Genomic DNA, 18,684 nt, shown 5'->3' on the forward strand with positions numbered 1-18,684 from the left:
TTTCCAGTTTTACCGTTAACTTTGGTTTTCCCCTCTCATATCTTAATACTCTGCTGTAGCTTCCAAGGGTTCTTGCTCTGAAATTTGTGGATTTGTTTTCACTGAAGCACAATTTGTTTTTATGCTACACAGTACATTACTTTTACAAACAAAAGAGTTGCACTTATGCCTATTAATGCTTTCATATCTTGTATTTTGACATATAAATTATTTGTGTATATTCTACAGTGCATTTTTAGGTGATCAAATGGCATAAGGTGACTGTACCTACATGATGCTCTGAACCAGGAATATTATGGCACCTATTTTTCTTCTTTTCTTTGCCAATTCCACCCTTTCTCTCACTGAGGCTAAAAACAATTTCATAGAATTGAAGCTTTTAGTATAAATTTTAAATACTTACATATGAATTTTCCAACTGTCCCATTACAGAACAGTTAGAATTATACTCCCCTGACAGGAAAATTATTAACTCGGGATCTCTGGCAGTTATAAAGAATTATGATCATCTGCCAACTGACTGCAGCAACCTTCACAAAAAGAGACATCATTGGCTTTTTTCACTTCCAGAACTAAGAGGGAACACAGTTGTAGATTAAAACAAAATCCAGTAAAGAAAACACATAGTGAAACTAGAAACTGGAGCATTCTCCTTTACCACGTTATTTCATATATTGACATTACATTTCAGGTTATGTCCAAGAGGAAGATTTAAAGGAAGAGGAAGACATAAAGGAGGAGGAAGAAGACGATGATGACAACTCAACTGCTCAGCTCCAGGGCAGCAATGACACTGGCACGGATGAGGAACATGACGTGGGTCCTGAGCAGAAAGGGAACTTTAGCTTCCAGAACTCCCCTGTCAGTCACATATCCAACCAGGACGCAGAGAATGAATCCCTGCTGAGTGATGGTAGTGACCATGTGGCAGATATTAAAAGCATTTGCTCTAGAGAGCCCCAGGACCCAAAATCCAGCACCCATCCCAAATCCCAGAGCGAAGCACACGACTGCATGGACAAAATGACAGCGGTCTATGCCAACATCCTGTCGGACTCTTACTGGACAGGCTTGGGGCTGGGGTTCAAGTTGTCCAACTCCGAGAAGCGGAGTTGCGACAACAGAAACGGAGGGAACAAAGCTGACTTTGACTGGCACCAAGACGCGCTGTCCAAAAGCCTGCAGCAGAACTTACCTTCCAGGCCCGTGTCCAAGCCCAACCTGTTCAGCTCGGTGCAGCTGTACAGGCAGAACAGCAAGATGTGCGGGACGGTGTTCACGGGCGCCAGCCGGTTCCGCTGCCGGCAGTGCAGCGCCGCCTACGACACCCTGGTGGAGCTCACGGTCCACATGAACGAGACAGGCCACTACCAAGATGACAACCACAAAAAGGACAAGCACAGACCTACCAGCTACTCAAAGCCCCGGAAAAGGGCCTTCCAGGACATGGACAAGGAAGATGCACAAAAAGTTCTGAAGTGTATGTTCTGTGGTGACTCTTTTGATTCCCTTCAAGATCTGAGCGTTCATATGATCAAAACAAAACATTACCAAAAAGTGCCTTTGAAGGAGCCGGTACCAACCATTTCTTCCAAAATGGTCACTCCAGCAAAGAAACGTGTGTTTGATGTGAACAGGCCTTGCTCCCCCGACTCCACGACGGGGTCTTTCTCGGATACCTTTTCTCCTCAGAAGAACACGAACCTGCAGTTGTCATCCAACAACCGCTACGGGTACCAGAACGGTGCCAGCTACACGTGGCAGTTCGAGGCCTGCAAATCCCAGATTCTGAAGTGCATGGAATGTGGGAGTTCCCACGACACCTTGCAGCAGCTCACTACCCACATGATGGTCACGGGCCATTTCCTGAAAGTCACAAGTTCGGCTTCAAAGAAAGGAAAGCAGCTCGTTCTGGATCCTTTAGCTGTGGAAAAAATGCAATCGCTGTCTGAGGCACCAGCCAATGACAGCCCGGTTTCAAAATCGACCATTAAATCATCTGCAGAGTGCACAGCTCCCACCTCTGAACTGAAAAAGGAGAGTAAAAAAGATAAAGCTGATGATGCAAATAAAGATGAGAAAGCAGTAAAAACTGAGGAGTATGAAGACACTCTTCAAAAGCCACTGGATCCCACAATGAAATACCAGTACCTCCGAGAAGAGGATTTAGAAGATGGTTCAAAGGGTGGTGGGGACATTTTAAAGTCCTTGGAGAACACTGTCACAACAGCCATCAATAAAGCTCAAAATGGAGCTCCCAGCTGGAGTGCATATCCCAGCATCCACGCAGCCTACCAGCTCTCAGAGGGAGCTAAGCCGTCTTTGCCAGTGGGATCCCAAGTGCTGCAAATCAGGCCCACAATGACCAATAAATTGAGGCCCATAGCACCCAAGTGGAAGGTGATGCCTCTGGTCCCTATCTCAGCAAACGTGGCCCAGTGCACTCAAGTGAAGAAGGAGGCTGATGACAAGGAGGAGGTGCAGAAGGACTATGCTAAAGAGGGCGTCCAAGCTGAGCCGGCCCCACTCAGCCAGAGCGAGAGAGAACCTCTCCTCAAACCTGAAACCTCTGTGGAGCCAAAAAAGACAGAACCATGTCCCTTGAAAGAAGAAGACAAAATTAAAGAGGACAGTGGAAAAGAAAAACCAGTCCTCAAGGAGCCACCAGCAGCTTCTCTCAGCAATGGTTGTGCTGCCACCAACCACTCCTCGGAGCTGCCTTGTGTCAACCCCCTCAGCGCGCTGCAGTCGGTGCTGAACAATCACTTGGGCAAAGCCACTGAGCCTTTACAGCCACAGGCCAACTGCAGCCCCAGCTCTAGCACAATTTCTATGTTCCACAAAAGTAATCTAAATATGATGGAGAAGCCGGTTTTATCTCCTGCTCCAACCCCACCAAAGCCTGCCAGTGTATCCAGGCACTATTTGTTTGAAAACAACGATCAGCCTATTGACCTGACCAAATCCAAAGGCAAGAAAGCTGAGTCAGCCCAAGCACAATCTTGTACTTCTCCACCTCAAAAACATGCTCTGTCTGACATCGCCGACATGGTCAAAGTTCTTCCCAAAGCTACTACACCAAAACCTGCTGCATCTTCAAGGATCCCGTCCATGAAGTTGGAAATAGATGTCCGACGCTTCGAGGATGTCTCAGCAGAAGTGTCCACTCTGCATAAAAGGAAGGGCAGACAGTCAAACTGGAACCCTCAGCATCTTCTCATTTTGCAAGCTCAGTTTGCTTCCAGCCTCTTCCAGACATCTGAAGGTAAATATTTATTATCAGATCTAGGCCCGCAGGAGCGCATGCAGATTTCCAAATTCACTGGACTGTCGATGACCACCATCAGCCACTGGTTGGCAAATGTCAAGTATCAGCTTAGGAAAACCGGAGGAACAAAGTTTTTGAAAAACATGGACAAAGGACATCCAGTCTTTTATTGCAGCGACTGTGCATCTCAGTTCCGAACCCCATCTACCTACATTAGCCACTTAGAATCCCACCTAGGTTTCCAAATGAAAGACATGAACAGGCTGGCTGTGGAGCAGCAAACCAAGGTAGAGCAAGAAATCTCCAGAGTTTCAGTTCAGAGATCTCCTGAAACAATAGCTGGGGAAGAGGACACAGACTCTAAGTTCAAATGTAAGTTGTGCTGTCGGACATTTGCGAGCAAACATGCAGTAAAACTTCATCTAAGCAAAACACACAGCAAGTCACCAGAACACCATTCACAATTTGTAGCAGAAGTGGATGAAGAATAACTCTTAAGGTATGCATGCTCTATAGTGAGTTTTAATTGCATCGTTTTAAGGAGGCTCCATAAGAACTTCGTACTTTCTTAATGTAGGAAAACAGTATAAAATGCATAACGTGCTCCTGCGCCGTTAATCTAAGCACATGTACTTATCCATTTTATAGTGTTTTCAAGAAGAGAGCTTGGTAAATGCAGAACCACACTGCCCCATAGAGAAAAGTTGCTGCTTATTAATATGCTCAAAATACCTGTTTTCCCAGTTCTCTTTTGTTTCTAAGAATAAATCTTTTCACATCCTATGCACTTCTGTGAGGAATGCAAGGACTTAGTGCTACTCTTTGCAGTGAGAGTGGAAAAAAAAGCAGGTAAAGAGCACTGAAACCCAAAAGGTTATTACCTCTTTCAGTGCTGACAGACCAGTAAATCTGATTTTGGTGGGGAAAAAGAAGACAATTCAAAAGTCAAATTAGCAAAATCTCAATTATTCCAAGTTTCTCATAATCTCAAACACAGCCTCAAAAATCTACCAATAACTCTGAAAAGTTCCTATCTGAAGTTCAGTTATTCTTCTGTTGATATTTGGATGTTCAGTTTTGTAAAATATTTTAATATTTTACACTTCCTTAAACACTTGCTACTGTGAGTGGCCTCTTTTGTCACATCATTTTAACCTCTCTCTCCATCATTCCTTTTTTAATCTTGAAGATGTTTGATTCTATTTTGCTTCATGTTGGTGGGAGTCAATCCATAAACATCGCTGACTTCAGTGCAAGTTTGGGTATAACCTGGGGGGGTTAAAGCTTAATTGAAAAAGCAGCGAGATTTTTTACAAGCTTAATATTTCCAAGCCCTGTTAGTAGGATACTTCTACATTAGTGTTGCTATTTTTTGCTGAAAGATACACCAGTTGCCACAACCAATGTTTATAACATGTAATGTAATATTCAGATGACACACCATTTTTTGCATTTTTAATTTTACTTGATTCACAAACTTGAATATTCTTGATTTAAATAAATATGCAGAACATCAACCTAAAGTCCAAATAGAAGTTTTTTGTTCTAACGGGGTTTTTTTCCAGGAAGGCTCTGTTTAGTCATTCCCAGCAATTCCTCCAGCAGACTCAGGCTCTGCTTCTGTTCACAGAATAATCATGTGCAGATTCAGGGTTTCTCCAACGTGTTCATTACTTGATTAACATCGGGAAAATGAATTCGTCAGATGGTCAAAATTAAAGATGTGTTGTGAGTTTTCACTGATCCCCCAGTTATTGTGGCCATTCTCTGGCTAATTGAGGGTGCAGGGGCTGAGTACCCGTTTGTGTGGAGATCTCCCATGTGTTGCCTGCAAATATTCATGAAGCTTTAGGAAACACTTTCTGTGGCCAGAGCCAGCACGAGGACTCTGCGTCACTTAAGCTCCATTAAAAAGGCTACTTTTGAATAATTTAAACCACTAATCAAAGGGTTACTTTGGGATGGGTAATAGAAGCTATTACTGTGGAGTACAACGTCAGTGTTCAAGTGCAATAAGATTTAAGTTTTGCATACATCTTGTACGTGCTGTCTGCACTGGAATGGATTTATTTCTGCATATTTTAGCCGTCTTACTCAAAAGAAGTTTGCTTTCCAAACAGGCCTAATACCCTCCAGTTTCTATTTTGGCATTTAACCCAACATTAGGACTCAACAAATAAATGTTCCTTGTTTAGCTGGCCATTCAAAATCAACACACCTGACAAAATACCAGAGAGATGGGGCAGAAAAACACAGACCATACTTTATTTCCTTCCCCACCAGTTAGTGATTATTAAGACTCTGCCATTCATAGTCTTCACACAGGAGATATTAGAGCAAACCAATAATTTGGGTACTATCAAACAAAAGCTGTCTGCCAAATATATTAATACAACAGTTATTTGGGCACATTCATGGCTTAATACATGACAAAAGGTTCAGATTTGGTCTTAAAAGTACTGTGTTATTACTAAGAGGCAAACCAAACACCCACCTCTACAAACACATTGCTGAGCATGTGAGGAGCAAATACACAGGGGGGGAGAAATCTCCAAGGGAAAAAAAAAAAGTGTGGTTTCTGCATTGTAATAACCTGCACACAGACATATTATTCAGCTGATGTGTAACTACATAAATAAGGTACTGTCCTTCCTGCCTCTGGATACCGAGAAATTGCTGTCCTCTTAATACTCATCCATTTCTAATTTATATCGAGATGCAGGTTGCATCTTACCTTCGGAAAAATATATTTAAATTGCAATGGCAGAGTGATAGCACTGTTATCTGGAGCTATAATTTCAGTTGGTATGCATGATAGCACAAATTGTCTGAAATGATGGGGTATTTGGGATGGCATTGTAAAGATTTTATTACAGTTTCGGAGCCGTGAGCCTCCCGAAGTTCTCACTGGGTTGGGAGTGGGGAGGCCAGAGTTTATTCAGATGGATTCTTCCTGAGATCTGCAAGGAGACTAAATCAAATCCCAGGGATTTTCAGGGTTTACTTATCCTTACCATGTTATTTTTTGAGATCCAGTAGACGTTTGAATAATAACCTAGAGGAGAGGACAGTATTTAGAAACAAGGAATATGAAGCTGAGATCCTTAAAACACACGTAAGAGTTTGTGTTTCCTTCTTCTAGGCAATACTGTGGTGAAATAAAAATAAAAATAGAGAATATATATTGAAATGAATGGAAATAAAACAGTGGAAAGAGTACCCGAAGTATACAAATACATAAAGTACTTTATATTTCAACAGCATTTACTATCAGATGTTATATTTTCAAATGTTAGCTATCATTAAAAATATAAATGAATAATCTGGGTTAGTACTGTAGAAAAATGTGTTATGTATATGGATTTATTTTTAAGACCTCTGTGAGGCTGTTTGTAAGAAATTTGCTATAAATTCTTCTTAAATGTAAAGACATATATATCTATTTTATATTCATCTTTGGTGTTTTCTTGAATTCCTCTAACTGATATGGGTTTAGTAATATAAAGTAAGATTATGTGTAATATACAACAATCAGACATCTCCATTCTCTTTCATTTAACCCACTTCAAATTTGTTTTTATTGCTATTCTTCAAAGAAAACCCATAAACATTAGGGAACATGGCTTTAATTAGAAGTAATTTGTATGTTGACTTCTACCTTTGAAGAGCATTTATTCTTTTTTTTCAACTAAATTAGAATTTTTATGTTTTTCTGAGGAAAAAGGCAAGGCGGAATTGTATTTTTCACTTCAGAGTCAGGTGAGATTGGCTCGAAACTGGGCTCTAACTGAGGCTTTCTGTGGCCTTAGCTACTACTTTTTACAGAAATAGCTCTCTATAAAGTCAAATTTACCAACCTGATGGGGGAGATTTCTGTTTCAAAAGACCCCGACAGGCAAACAGGCAGCTACCTGAGATGAACTAATTTGAAAGTAAGGCCGCTGCAAAAGTAAAAAAAAATGAGTCATAATGATAAACAGTTTTTCTCTCCGTTTCCTCCTTTGTCTTTTTTTAACCATCAAGTTTAAAGCTTCTCAGGCACTTTTTTTTTTTTCCCCCTACTTTATAGGAGACAACTGACATTCTGTGGTAAATGGAAGAAAGAGCAGAGCAGAACTGAAAATCCTCTAATGCACTGACACTAACTTGCCCTCTATTGTTGAAAATGAGCAGGCAATCATGATTGTTCATCAAATGGCTCCTAATGCAGTTAAAGCATTCAGCTATAATTTCTCCTTGCATTTATAATTACTGTCATAGACTGCACACCTCAGTGAGCAGATTAAAGCTATAAACTATTTAGCCGTAGCTTTAAGATGAGGAACTTGATTTGTCTGGCAGCAGTTATTTGTTAGAGAGCTTGACACTTCACATAAAAATGACTCAACTTGATGAAGAACAATGCAGTTTAAGCAATGCAGTGATTTTAAATCAGTCATTATACCACGCCCTGTAAGAATTGCAAAGCAATTTGTTAAATGATATATAGGACACGTAGATAACTGTATGTGTTAAGTATACCAAAATAGAAGATTTTTTTTTTTCCTTCTGTGGATTTTATTTTCTCATCCCTCTGAAGCAGCAGGAGCTGCTCTGAACATCAGATTCCACTATTAGCCAATGTGGGTGTTACATGGTCAAGGACAATTGCTGAATTAGTAGCCCAAAATTATATTTTGGAGAATTTAGTTTGCTCTGCAAATTTCATTTCTTCTTAGCAACAAATATTAAAAGCTGAGAGAGCCTCTCAGGAGAATGAGCCATGCTGGGACGTGGTTGCCTGCAGTGGTTCCACCACAGTTCTGTGAGCAGGATTTACCAGCCAAGCCAAGGCTTGTGCTCACCACGTTATCAGCCAGAAAAAAAGGCTTCATCGCCTGGAATTCTTGAGTATTCAGTTCAGGTGGGACTTTTCTGACATCAACGCTTTGGGAAATGGTGGCTTCTCAATGGGAAAAACATTCTGGGGGGAAGTCTCATTTTCAAATAGAATTTTGCTGGGATCAACTGGGTAAAATAGCTGAGCACCACAAAGGAGAGGAGGCAGAGGCAGGAAAAGGAACAGATTGGCCTTTCTGCCATTGTCAGCAAGAATCTACCTCCAACCCATCACTCCCCCCTCAAAATAGTCCTGTTCTGGTGAAGCCTCACTTTCCCCAATCCTTTGAAATTTTTCACTCTTTCCCCAAAGTGGTAGATCAGGATTTTTTTTTTTTAATTGAACATTTTTAAATCTTTGAAATTTTTCTAGATAGCAACTTTTCAATCCAACCATTGTCCTTGTAAAACCAGTAATAGTGTGTTCCTGGCTTCCTTGAGAGCAGGGTCAGGCCACATGATACATCAGACTGTGCCAGCACAGATATATCTGGGCAGATTTACTGGCTTTTTATGAATACTACAGGTTGCTATTAAGATTAATATTATTTAACATTGCATTAGAGCTTCCAGCCCACTGGGTCAACCCCTTTTTGTTCCTGGGCTCTGCATAAGCACATTGTATATGACAGCTCCAAGGCAGGAAACTCTGCTGCTCTCAAGGAAACAGCAACTTTTAAGTATTTCAACCAGATTTTAACTGACCTTGAATAGCACCTACCTCCTCTAGCATTCAGTATTCATAAGGATATCAAAATCTTGCCTTCTCCTTACTGTGCCTGATATTATTAAATGCTACAGCCTTCATAATCTATAGCAGAACATTTTTACCCAGTGAGATTTCAAAGGAAGGGTACCTGAGTCCTATTTATACATTTTACACTTCAGCAATCAAATCACAAAGATCAATAGCAAAAGGAAAAGACATGAGCAGTATCCAGCCCTGCAAAGCACCTTTCAATAAAAATAATGTAATTTAGCAGGATGATCACTCAGTGCAAATATGATGGAGCACAGATGGAAAATGAGGAAAATTATAGATATGGCTTTATGGGAGGAGGAAAGGAGGAAGAGATTTTTCACTATTTATTGGGATAATGAACAGATAATTCATGATTATTAAGCTGTAGTCTTCAGGTCTCATTCTGCCATCTCTTCCCATCTCCATTCAGAGCTGGGTGTGTTTGTGCATCCAGGCAGGTCCACAGGAGGGAGGATCAGTCTTTGCCTTGGCTTTCACACCTCAGAGGGGTCAGGCAGGATCTGCACCAGGGCAGCTCCAACTCAGGGTGTGCCAGAGCAGGGATGAGGCAGAACACACAGAGCTCGGGTCTCACACGGGACGGGGTTTCTTTCCCAAGAGCATCTCACCTCCGGGAAGGGGCAGCAGTCCCTGAGTCTCCAGCCCGTGAGAACATTAAGACACCACACAAGGCAGCAAAATCACAGCCCTGGACGAGCCAAGGACTGATGCTCCTCCTGCCTCTCCCAGTGTCTGGAGAATCCCGTTTTCCCAAACTCTGACTGAGGTGGCAGGAAAGGTCTCCTGCCAGAGGGATCCTGCTCTGGGTGCAGTGCTGGCTCCATGGGCTCGCTTTCCCGGCAGATGGACTCCCGGGATGACGTGGCTGTGGGACATGGCAGAGCCCGGGCAGCCCGGAGGAGCACGGCCCGCGAATCAGCTGCTGCAGTGCAGGGAAGGAGGGAGACGGGGCCAGCCAGGGACTTGTCCGTTGTAGTAAATTTACACAATCCCTTTATTAAAACAAACCAGTTCCTCCTCCCCTCCAAAATCCCTCCCTGCCAGCACTCAGAGCCAGCTCTGCTGCCGGGGGTCAGCTCATGCAGGACTGGGGGAGGGAGGGGTGGGAGTGGAGGAGGTTGTCATGTCTAATGAATACCCTGAATGTATCGAGATATATATTTTTTTCATTTCAGAAAAGGTTCCATTAAGTGGGAGACAGCCCTAACATGTGCTTTGGCCCCTCATCAGATTTATGAGTATTTGCTCTGCTCTTTAATAGGAAACTCTGCAGCAACTGCCACCTTGCCTGCTCTCCCTGAGATACACAGTGGCTTCTCGGGGAAATGCACTTCATTATTAATGTGAATTTGTACGTTTTTATGACACTGCTTGGGGGAAGGGGCAGGCAGAGATTTCCTGGTGATATATGCTCATTTCTAACCATTTATTGTCCCAGACAATTGAAGAACAATGATAAACATTGTTAGAGAAAGTGGAGGGTGCCGCAGTGACATTTTTGAAAGGAAAGGAGAGGTGGCTGGAGTGGCTTTGATGTGGTTGTTCCTTCCACTCCACCTCCTCCAGCAGCTGCCTTGGACCAAGCAGTAGAGTGGTCTGTGCAGGGCAGGTTCTGCCTCCCTTCACCAGCCTTTCTTCAGGCCAGCCAAGACCATTTGCTCAGTGCTGTTCTACAGCAAAGGGGGTTTGGAAGAAGGAGAAGGAATTCATCCTTTGGGAAGCCTGTCCTGCAGAGGATTCCAGGCCTCAGAGTGAACGGATGCTCAGCATTCCCATGCCCCTGCACTCCAGCAATCTCTTTTTGATTTGTTATCAAGTGACCAGCATGGAAACTGTGCACACAGCAAGGCAAGGCAAACAGGCCAGGAGGAGAAAGGAGAGGACATGGTTTACCAGGGCGTTCTCAGCATCTCCAGTTTCCCTTTCTACAGCCACACTCACCCACGATTAGCACAACTGCACAACAGCTCCAGCAGGGCATGGAAATGCTGGGTTTGGGCTGCACTGGAGAACCAAAAGAACCTCCAAGTTCACCCAAAACAGAGAGATCAGAAAGGCCATGACTCCACGTGCTCTTTTGTTCCCCTTTTCTCCTTCTCTCCCAGGAGCTCTGCACCGTCTGCTGAAGGTCGGGCCCATATTCCACTGCCTCAAGCTCCAAAAGCCCCTGTGCTTGAGGGAGCCTTCCTGCCCCCCCTGGGACATTCCCTCCCTGCATCACTGCCAGGCTGAGCTTTCTCTGTGCCTGTAGCCTCCAGCTATAAGTGAACGAGTGCCATGTTTTGTGTTCATGTTCTATTCCCTAGTCCTGAGTCTGCACAAGGCTTTGTACCAGGAGATGTGCCAGACAGCTGAACACTGCAAAGACTTTTGTTATGACATTTTTCTGCTTTTCTCAGAAAGCTGAATAGTAGTGAGATAAGAACACCAGAAAAGCCATACAAGGTTAGGCCTATGGTCCCTGTGTCCATCCTGTCTCTGACCATGAGTAGTGTGAGGGAATAACAGGACAGATATGTGGTGCCGTTCCCAGAACACCCTCCCAGCCTCCAGTTTACAGTCCAGGCACTCCTTCAGCTGAAGAACATGATTTTATCCCTGCACCCAGAGCTGCAGAGAACATGCAAGGGGCCTTTCTGACGGCTGCAGAAAATTGGGCACCACCACAGGGCCTGTTGGGGTGAGCTCTGCAAGTGCCTGTCCCGAGGCAGGGATGTACAAGCCAGCCCTGGCAGTCAGAGCAGTGCTGAGCCTTCACACTTGCTCTTTGCACATGGCTAAGGAAGGAATCACACCCAGAGGTGATCTCAAAGCCCCAGTCCTAAGGGCAGCCCACTTTATTCCATCGTCTGTTTGGCCTTTGGAGTTTCCCATGGCACAATGAAAATGCCACTCAAAGGATTTCTGTCTGCACTGTGTGCAGAGCAGGACTCGCAGTCTCACTGCAGAGCTCAGCCAAGCACGGACCAGTAATTCAGAGAAGGCAAAGCAGCTTGTTCTGTTGCACATGAAATACCAGTTCGATCCCTTTGGGGTTTGCTTTCAGCTTTTCTCAACCTCCAAAGCACTCTGTGTGCAGACAGAAGTGGTTTTGCCCTCTCCTCCTGGAGAACTGTTGAAACTCCAATGTGAACCTGCTGTTTGCACAGTCATTTAATGAAAACTCACAAACACTCCTTATTTATGAAAACCTCCAAGTTTGAATCACAAACCACAGAGATTACTGACAGTGTCTCAGTCCAGGTAACCCTGGTGTGGTGCTCAGCTGCTGGTTGAGATCTCCATCACACAGCTCTACCTCTCCACTTCTCTCTTATGTCAAACCAAGGTTTGGAAAAACCTTTCTGCCCAGTTCCCTGACTGCCTCTGCCACTCCCCATGTGCTCTCTGTACCCATCAGTCAGCACTCCAAGCACAGCAGGGGCTACACACCAGCTGTGTTTCTGGGGGACAAGACAAGCTGCTGGCACTGATCACGCTTGGAACTGCATCCTCAGGGCTACCAACCTCCTTTACAGGGCCACTATAAAGACTGGCATTGCCTTTTACGCACCCCGTGGTCTACATCCCAAGGGATATTAAGAAGAGTCCCTCTGGGATATGACAATACCCCAGTCCCTCTGGGATGTGGCGATGCTGGGGGCTGTTTCTGCCTGTGTTCATGTGAAGTGAACACGCTGCTCTTCCACCAGAGAAGGGCAAAGTCAACCCTTCCTTCCTGCCCTCTCAGCCCTCAGGGAAGCTCACCCTGCACTAGACATGCACACACAGGCTGTGGGTGGGCTTCCAGTTCAGTAACTCACTTCTCTCCATAATCCCATGGAGCCCTAATACGCTGGCCTTGGGTTTTTTATGGAGCAAGACCCAAGTTTGTCATCCAGACAAAAAAACTATGAGGGAGGTAATTCTGTTTATTTGATGGGTGTTTTTAAAACATTGTCTGTGCTCCCAGGAATTATGTGGTGGCCTTCTTCTGTAAATCACGAATGCACAAAAACAATAACTCTCAGTATTTTTCCAAAGAGATTAGGGTGAAAGTTCCTACATTCATATTTCACGTCCGGAAAAAAATATCAAGGCGAGTGATAAGTATAGTCAAAATGAGTGTAAAAGCACACCCTGTCATTTGTTTTCCATGTGCCATATGTTTTCTGAATCCTGCACCTCCCACATACAAATCTCATGCAATAATGTGGGGTGCACACATTACTCAGGATTATTTAGTTAAGCCCTGCCTATATGGAGGGAATTCACTCAGACAAAGTCAAGCCACTGTGCTTCTGTGCTTTGTTTTGCTTTTTTTGCTTATTCTGGAGTCATAGAGTAGAAAATTAAAGATCCCACTGTGCCAGGCGTCATGTCATTTGGTTTTAATTTAATTCATCTCTTCGATTCTCCCTGTTTCTCCTTTTCTTTGAGTATCATCTGTAGGTGGTCCGAGCATCAACCAGAAGATTTACTGGCAAGACTAAATGTAGGAATGCTACGAACACATTGTTTTTCTGATATGATTTAATGACCTTTTTGGCATTCCCGTGGCTGCTGAAATCTTCCATAATAATTCCCTTTGGCAGTCAGAGCTCCTGTTGATCAGGTGAAAGCTGATGCAAATGTCAAATGTCAATAAATTTGTAATCCATAAATGTAATATTTGATGCTGGAGTGAGACCATTAACCAAAGTGCAGCAGGAGACACTGAGGATATGAGCTGCATCTTATTGTGAACACAAAGAGACAGGAAAGGAATGCCACATCCAAAACCTCTCCATAGCCAAGCTGTTTTCCTTTTCCATGCTCCCTGTCCTCCCTGCATGTTTTCTGCATCGCTGAGCTTTGCCAGAAGTGGGGTTTATGGTTTGCATTTGGCAGAGCGAGTCGGGTGATGCAGGTTCTGTCCCTTGTTCTGCTCGTGACTCATCGTGTGAGGCTGGGATTTAACTTCTCTGTTTCTAAAGGAGCTCTTCACAGTTCAGAGGTTCCAGAGGCTTCAGAGTTTGATCCTGGAAATGATTAGTTATGCAAGATACTCCAGTAAATTAATGAGACCACTTATATAACTTAGGTGTTGCAGGAATGAGTCATGACTCACTTCTAGTTTTAAGATGCTTGAAAAGGACGAGCCATGTATGAAGCCTGATTCTATATACAATAAAGACATAAGAACAATCACATCATTTCCCAGGGGATTTTCTTAAGGACCCTCCACTTTGACCTTTGGCTCTGCAAAGCTCCAGTTTGTTTGACATTGAAAAAAAAAAGCAAATGTGTGAACACAGTGCCACGAGCATTTGCACTTTGAACATGCTGGGGCGGAACACAGCTGAACTGGAAAAGGCTGCAACAGCTAATGTACTGGGAAAATAGAACACAGGCATCCACTTAATAACTCAACTAATTCCTTTAGCTCACCTTGTAGAGATTTAACCTTTGAATGAGAGAGTCCCCAGTTCAAAATCCCGCGTCTCCTCTGTCCTCGTGTTAATTTTTAAATTATATATCATTGTTGAGAGGCCCTTGTGTTGAGCATTACCGGCTATTTTTCATGTCTAAAATGGGGAATTATAACTGAACATTAGCTACTGGCTATAAATCACACTGAACTAAGTGGCATCTGCATCTACTCAGTAACAGGAGTGGGAGAATTGTAACTTACTTAAAACGAGACAGGAGAGAGGACACAAATGTGGGAGCAGAGATAATTGTGACTTGAGAAAACTAATGGTTCTTCCAACTGTGTCAGGCTCTGACTCTGTTCTCGGAGCTCTCCACAGCCAGTGCTGTGAGTGCACAGTCACAGCAGGAGCTCAGCCAGCCAGGAGGGCAAACGTGGGGCTGGAGGGTGTTTCACACCCTGCCTCGATGCCCCCCCAGCACACCAGGGCCAAGGCTGGCAGGGGGAGCCTTTTCCCAGCCTGGAAATGCACTTGTGTCCAGCAGTGAGCAGTGCCCACAGCTCCCTCTCCCTGGGATATGTTTTTATTTCTAATTGTTTCCAAAGCCCAGGTACGGAGGAGGCAGCTCAAGGCTGTTAACAGGGCAATTATCGAGGCTGCTGGGGACGGGCTGACCGGCTCCTCCTCTGCTGCTCAGCTCACAGGGCAGGAAACCCTGCTGCTCCTCTGCCTCTCTGAACCGCCCACTGATGATCTGGTGTTATCTTAAAAGACAACAAAATAAGCCGAGCGTGGCCTCATTCTTGCACTTGTCTCTGCTGGCCCTTTTTCTCCCTTTTTTTTCTTTTTTTCTTTTTTTTTTTTTTTTTAAGTTCTTTCACTTTTGAGAAAGCTTCTCAGATCTCTTGTGTCCTCACTAGGATAAGCAGGATCTACCTGCTGCCCCCGTCACTGGAAATTATTTGATGCCTTTCTAAAAGAGAGATCATCTTGCTCTCAGTATAGCCCCTTGCACAGGGCAGTGTCTGCTCTTGGGTTTGGACCCTAATGCATCAATAGTTTTGATTAAAAAATAACCATCTACACCCATGCCAGGGGTCTCCAGGATGTTTGTTGCTGCTTGTCTTCTCTGATATTACTCATTTTGGGAGTCACACACCTCACTTAACAGCTCCTTGAACCGAATGTAGCAAGAATTAGGATTAGTTCTCCCTGCAATGCAGGTCTCTGTAAAAAGAGCAGAGACCTCCACAAGAGATTCTGCTGAGATGAAAGCTTCATGTTTCTTTTATAGCAGACACTAAAGGAAGCAGTTTTACAGCTAGGGCAGGTCAGCATCCTGGCAGGAGCCTTTTGCTTGGGAGCTGCCACAGGACAGGGATGCCAGCAACCCTCCTGCTGCTGTCCTGCCAGGATTGATGCAAGGTCCTTTTCTGCTCCCTTGCTCAGTGTCCCAGTCTGGCAAGTGTTTCCAGGATTAAATTCAATAATCAATACTTTATGTCCCTCACAGCTCCCTAATGACCCCTGGGCCTCTCCAGCCCTCCGTGGTGTGCCAGCAGCAGGGTTGGGTTCTGTGTGTGCAGTGCCAAGCACCAGGGGTTTCTTGTCCAGGAGTAGTCTGGGAGTAACAGCAATTGTAATCAGCTTTGCTGATTAGGGACAAACTTAAGAACATTCCTAAAAGCTTTGCAGAACAGAGGCCTGTGTGCTGTATGTTTATCAGGCTGCTCAGCAATAATTCAGGTGGCTGAGAATTGTTGAGGAGCTGGTCCATCTAATTGTGTGTCTAAATCATAGTTTCGCTGTGATTCAGAGGTGCAAACGTTATAGTCTACACAGAGTGGCTCGGGTTATACGGTCAGAATCCTGCAGATGGTCAGTTTGTATCATAAAATCTAAAATTACAACTTGCACCATAAAGCTACTGCCTCAAATTTATTATATATTGCAGCACAATAAGCAAATTCACACTAGATGCAGTATATGCCCAGACAGTAATGTGAGCAGAGGATGAAATATTCTCCTCCCAGCTCATTGCTACATGTTCCCATCAGAGCAGAGTTGAATTGCCCAGGATCACCAAAGGAGAGGAAGTCACCAGGAGCCTGTGGTGCTGGGCTCCCTGGCTCTGGGGACACGGGAAGGACACCCCACCCCTTGCAGCACAAGGCCCCGGGGCTTCTGAACTTGCAGTTCTGCTCTGCACATCGTGCAGGCAAGAGCTGAGCTCTCAGCAGAATCTTTGTATTATTCGTCATAAAGAATCACAGCTGTGAAAAGGGAGCGAGGGGAGGGAGCGGGAACAGGCTCTGCTCGGACCCATGGAAATCAGGAGCAGCTCCTGAGTTATGTTGTTGTCACTCGGACATCAGACCAGAAACAGCCCCTTTACCTGCAACACATGAGTGAAATCTCGCACACCTGTGTGTCCAGGGCCCTGGGAGCTCTCTCAGAGCTGCTGTCAGCATGCCCAGGGCAGGAGCGGATTTTTTTCTCGCTGTTGTACATAAGGCCTCTGCTGCAGCCGACAACATGAAATGTGTTAGTTCGGTTTGTTCAAAATGGAGTGTGTTTGTTAAGTGTTGCCTCTTTGATGTTGCGCTGCCATCTCCATCTTTGTCATCATTGCCCATCTTTTTCAATCTAATGAACTCAAACCATCAGTGCAACTTAAGTTCGGCTGTCTGTTCTTGCATAGTTAATATTAAAAATGTACTAACAGTGTGGCTGCGAAATCAAATTATGCACATAAATATGCTGGCATAGCAGAGGAGGCGGCAGAAGCTGAAGTTAGCAACATTGATGCCAGTTCACATTTGCAAATCAACCGTCAATCTGTCATTAAACATGTTATCAAATGATGATAAGTGTATGCTTCTTGCTTGCATTGGCGCGCTTATTCCCGATGTTGATGTGCATTAATGGGATAATGTGCATTAACATAGTCTTGCTTGGATGAACACAAAACATTTTTTATCCGTCTCAGTTTGTTTCCCCCTGTGGCCCCCAAGTAAGTGTTTTGTGTTATCAAATTGCCAAAAAATGGGAAAACACATTACTTTTAATTAGCAAAAAATTTGGAGTCTTTTTTTTTTTTATTATTATTATTATTTTTATAGTTTTTATCCAGACTATCTCCTGTGTGTTGTCACTTGAGGTGGGGGACACACACAAAAAAATGCCCATTCCACTGCCTTCTTTAAGTAAAACGATTAATGTCAGAAACTCAGAGATGACAATTATGTGCTGTCTTAATGCACTGGCCTTTCCTCTCAGCCCTTGCTTCTGACACGAGTGATGTTTGTGTTCAGTGATAGGAAAGGCAGGAGAGGGAAGGGGCTCAGGCATTCCCAGCCCATTGTGTGCCACACTCAGATATGGCACAGTCCTTGAGCTGGGTTCTTGGAACAGCTTTGCAGACGAGCCAGCAAAGGCTGTACCTAGAGATTAAACAACAGGCTGAAGAAGAGTGTGGATGCTCCAGGAGAGAATGTCTGAGGGAACTTTCCTTGCATTATCCTGACTCTGTTATCCCCTCCTCCTGCACAGTCAGGGTCCCACCACATACACATTGCTGGTGGGCTGGTGAGCACTCTGCTCACATTACTCACTGGGCATACACATTTCCATGGAAATAAAAAAAGTCCTGATTGGAAAGAATAAAAAAATAATTGAAAGCATAAAGCCCTAAAAAAGGTGGGTTATCACCCAGCAATAGACCATGACAGCTTCAGGGGCTCAGGAGTTAGTCAGTGCCTGCCCAGGGGAGGCTCCACTGTCCTGGGAAGGATTTGAACGAAAATAAATAATAGGATTTTTGTTCATTGCTTCTGTTTAGAATTCAGATGTTTACCCAGGCTTTTGGAAAAAGTTGAGGTGGAACTTCACCAGAGTAGGAAAAGCATCTTTCACACTTTTAAAAAGTCAGTGAAGCAAAGTTCTTCCTAACCCTCAGAGAACAGCCCATTCTTTAAACCCTTTCATATTTATGCAACAGGGGCAAAGCTGTGATGATCCCCCCAGGATTTTACCTTAGAACAGTAATAGGACTGAAAGGCAATATGGATAATGTCTGGTGCTGTTCAAAACACCAGGAATTCTTCCAGGAGTTTTACTAGGACTTTACCAGCACTGTTATCAAATCAGGCTCCAGAGTTGCCTTAAAGGAAATTCAATCACTTCAACTGTTTTATTTTTAGTTTGTAAGCTGGAAAATCTTCTAAAACTTTTATGAAAGAGATCGTATTATTTATAAAATGTGTTTCTAGAATAACAACTCTTTCTCATATAATAGAAGTGTTTAAAAATTGCTCTTCCTCTCTGCTTATGACTATGTCTAACCTTCAAACATGGTTTGAGAGTTATTTTGAATTTTAAAA

The 18,684-nt window shown here is 43.9% G+C and overlaps 1 protein-coding gene across 3 annotated transcripts in view; it reads left to right on the plus strand.

The window, feature by feature from the left end:
• The window catches only part of TSHZ2 (teashirt zinc finger homeobox 2), a 221,516-nt gene that overhangs the window by 130,226 nt on the left and 72,606 nt on the right, over positions 1-18,684 (plus strand). For all 3 annotated transcript variants that reach the window (XR_007907123.1, XM_051803329.1, XM_051803328.1), the window contains exon 2: positions 692-3,767. Coding sequence is in view for 2 of the 3 variants with exons in the window: in XM_051803329.1 (XP_051659289.1) it covers positions 692-3,759 (3,068 nt within the window). In the remaining variant the exon portion in view is untranslated. The remainder of the gene's footprint in view (positions 1-691; positions 3,768-18,684) is intronic.

The sequence above is a fragment of the Manacus candei genome, unplaced genomic scaffold (assembly GCF_025592945.1).
Source record: "Manacus candei isolate 608988 ecotype Guabito, Panama unplaced genomic scaffold, ASM2559294v1 h1tg000057l, whole genome shotgun sequence".
Lineage (NCBI taxonomy): Eukaryota > Metazoa > Chordata > Aves > Passeriformes > Pipridae > Manacus > Manacus candei.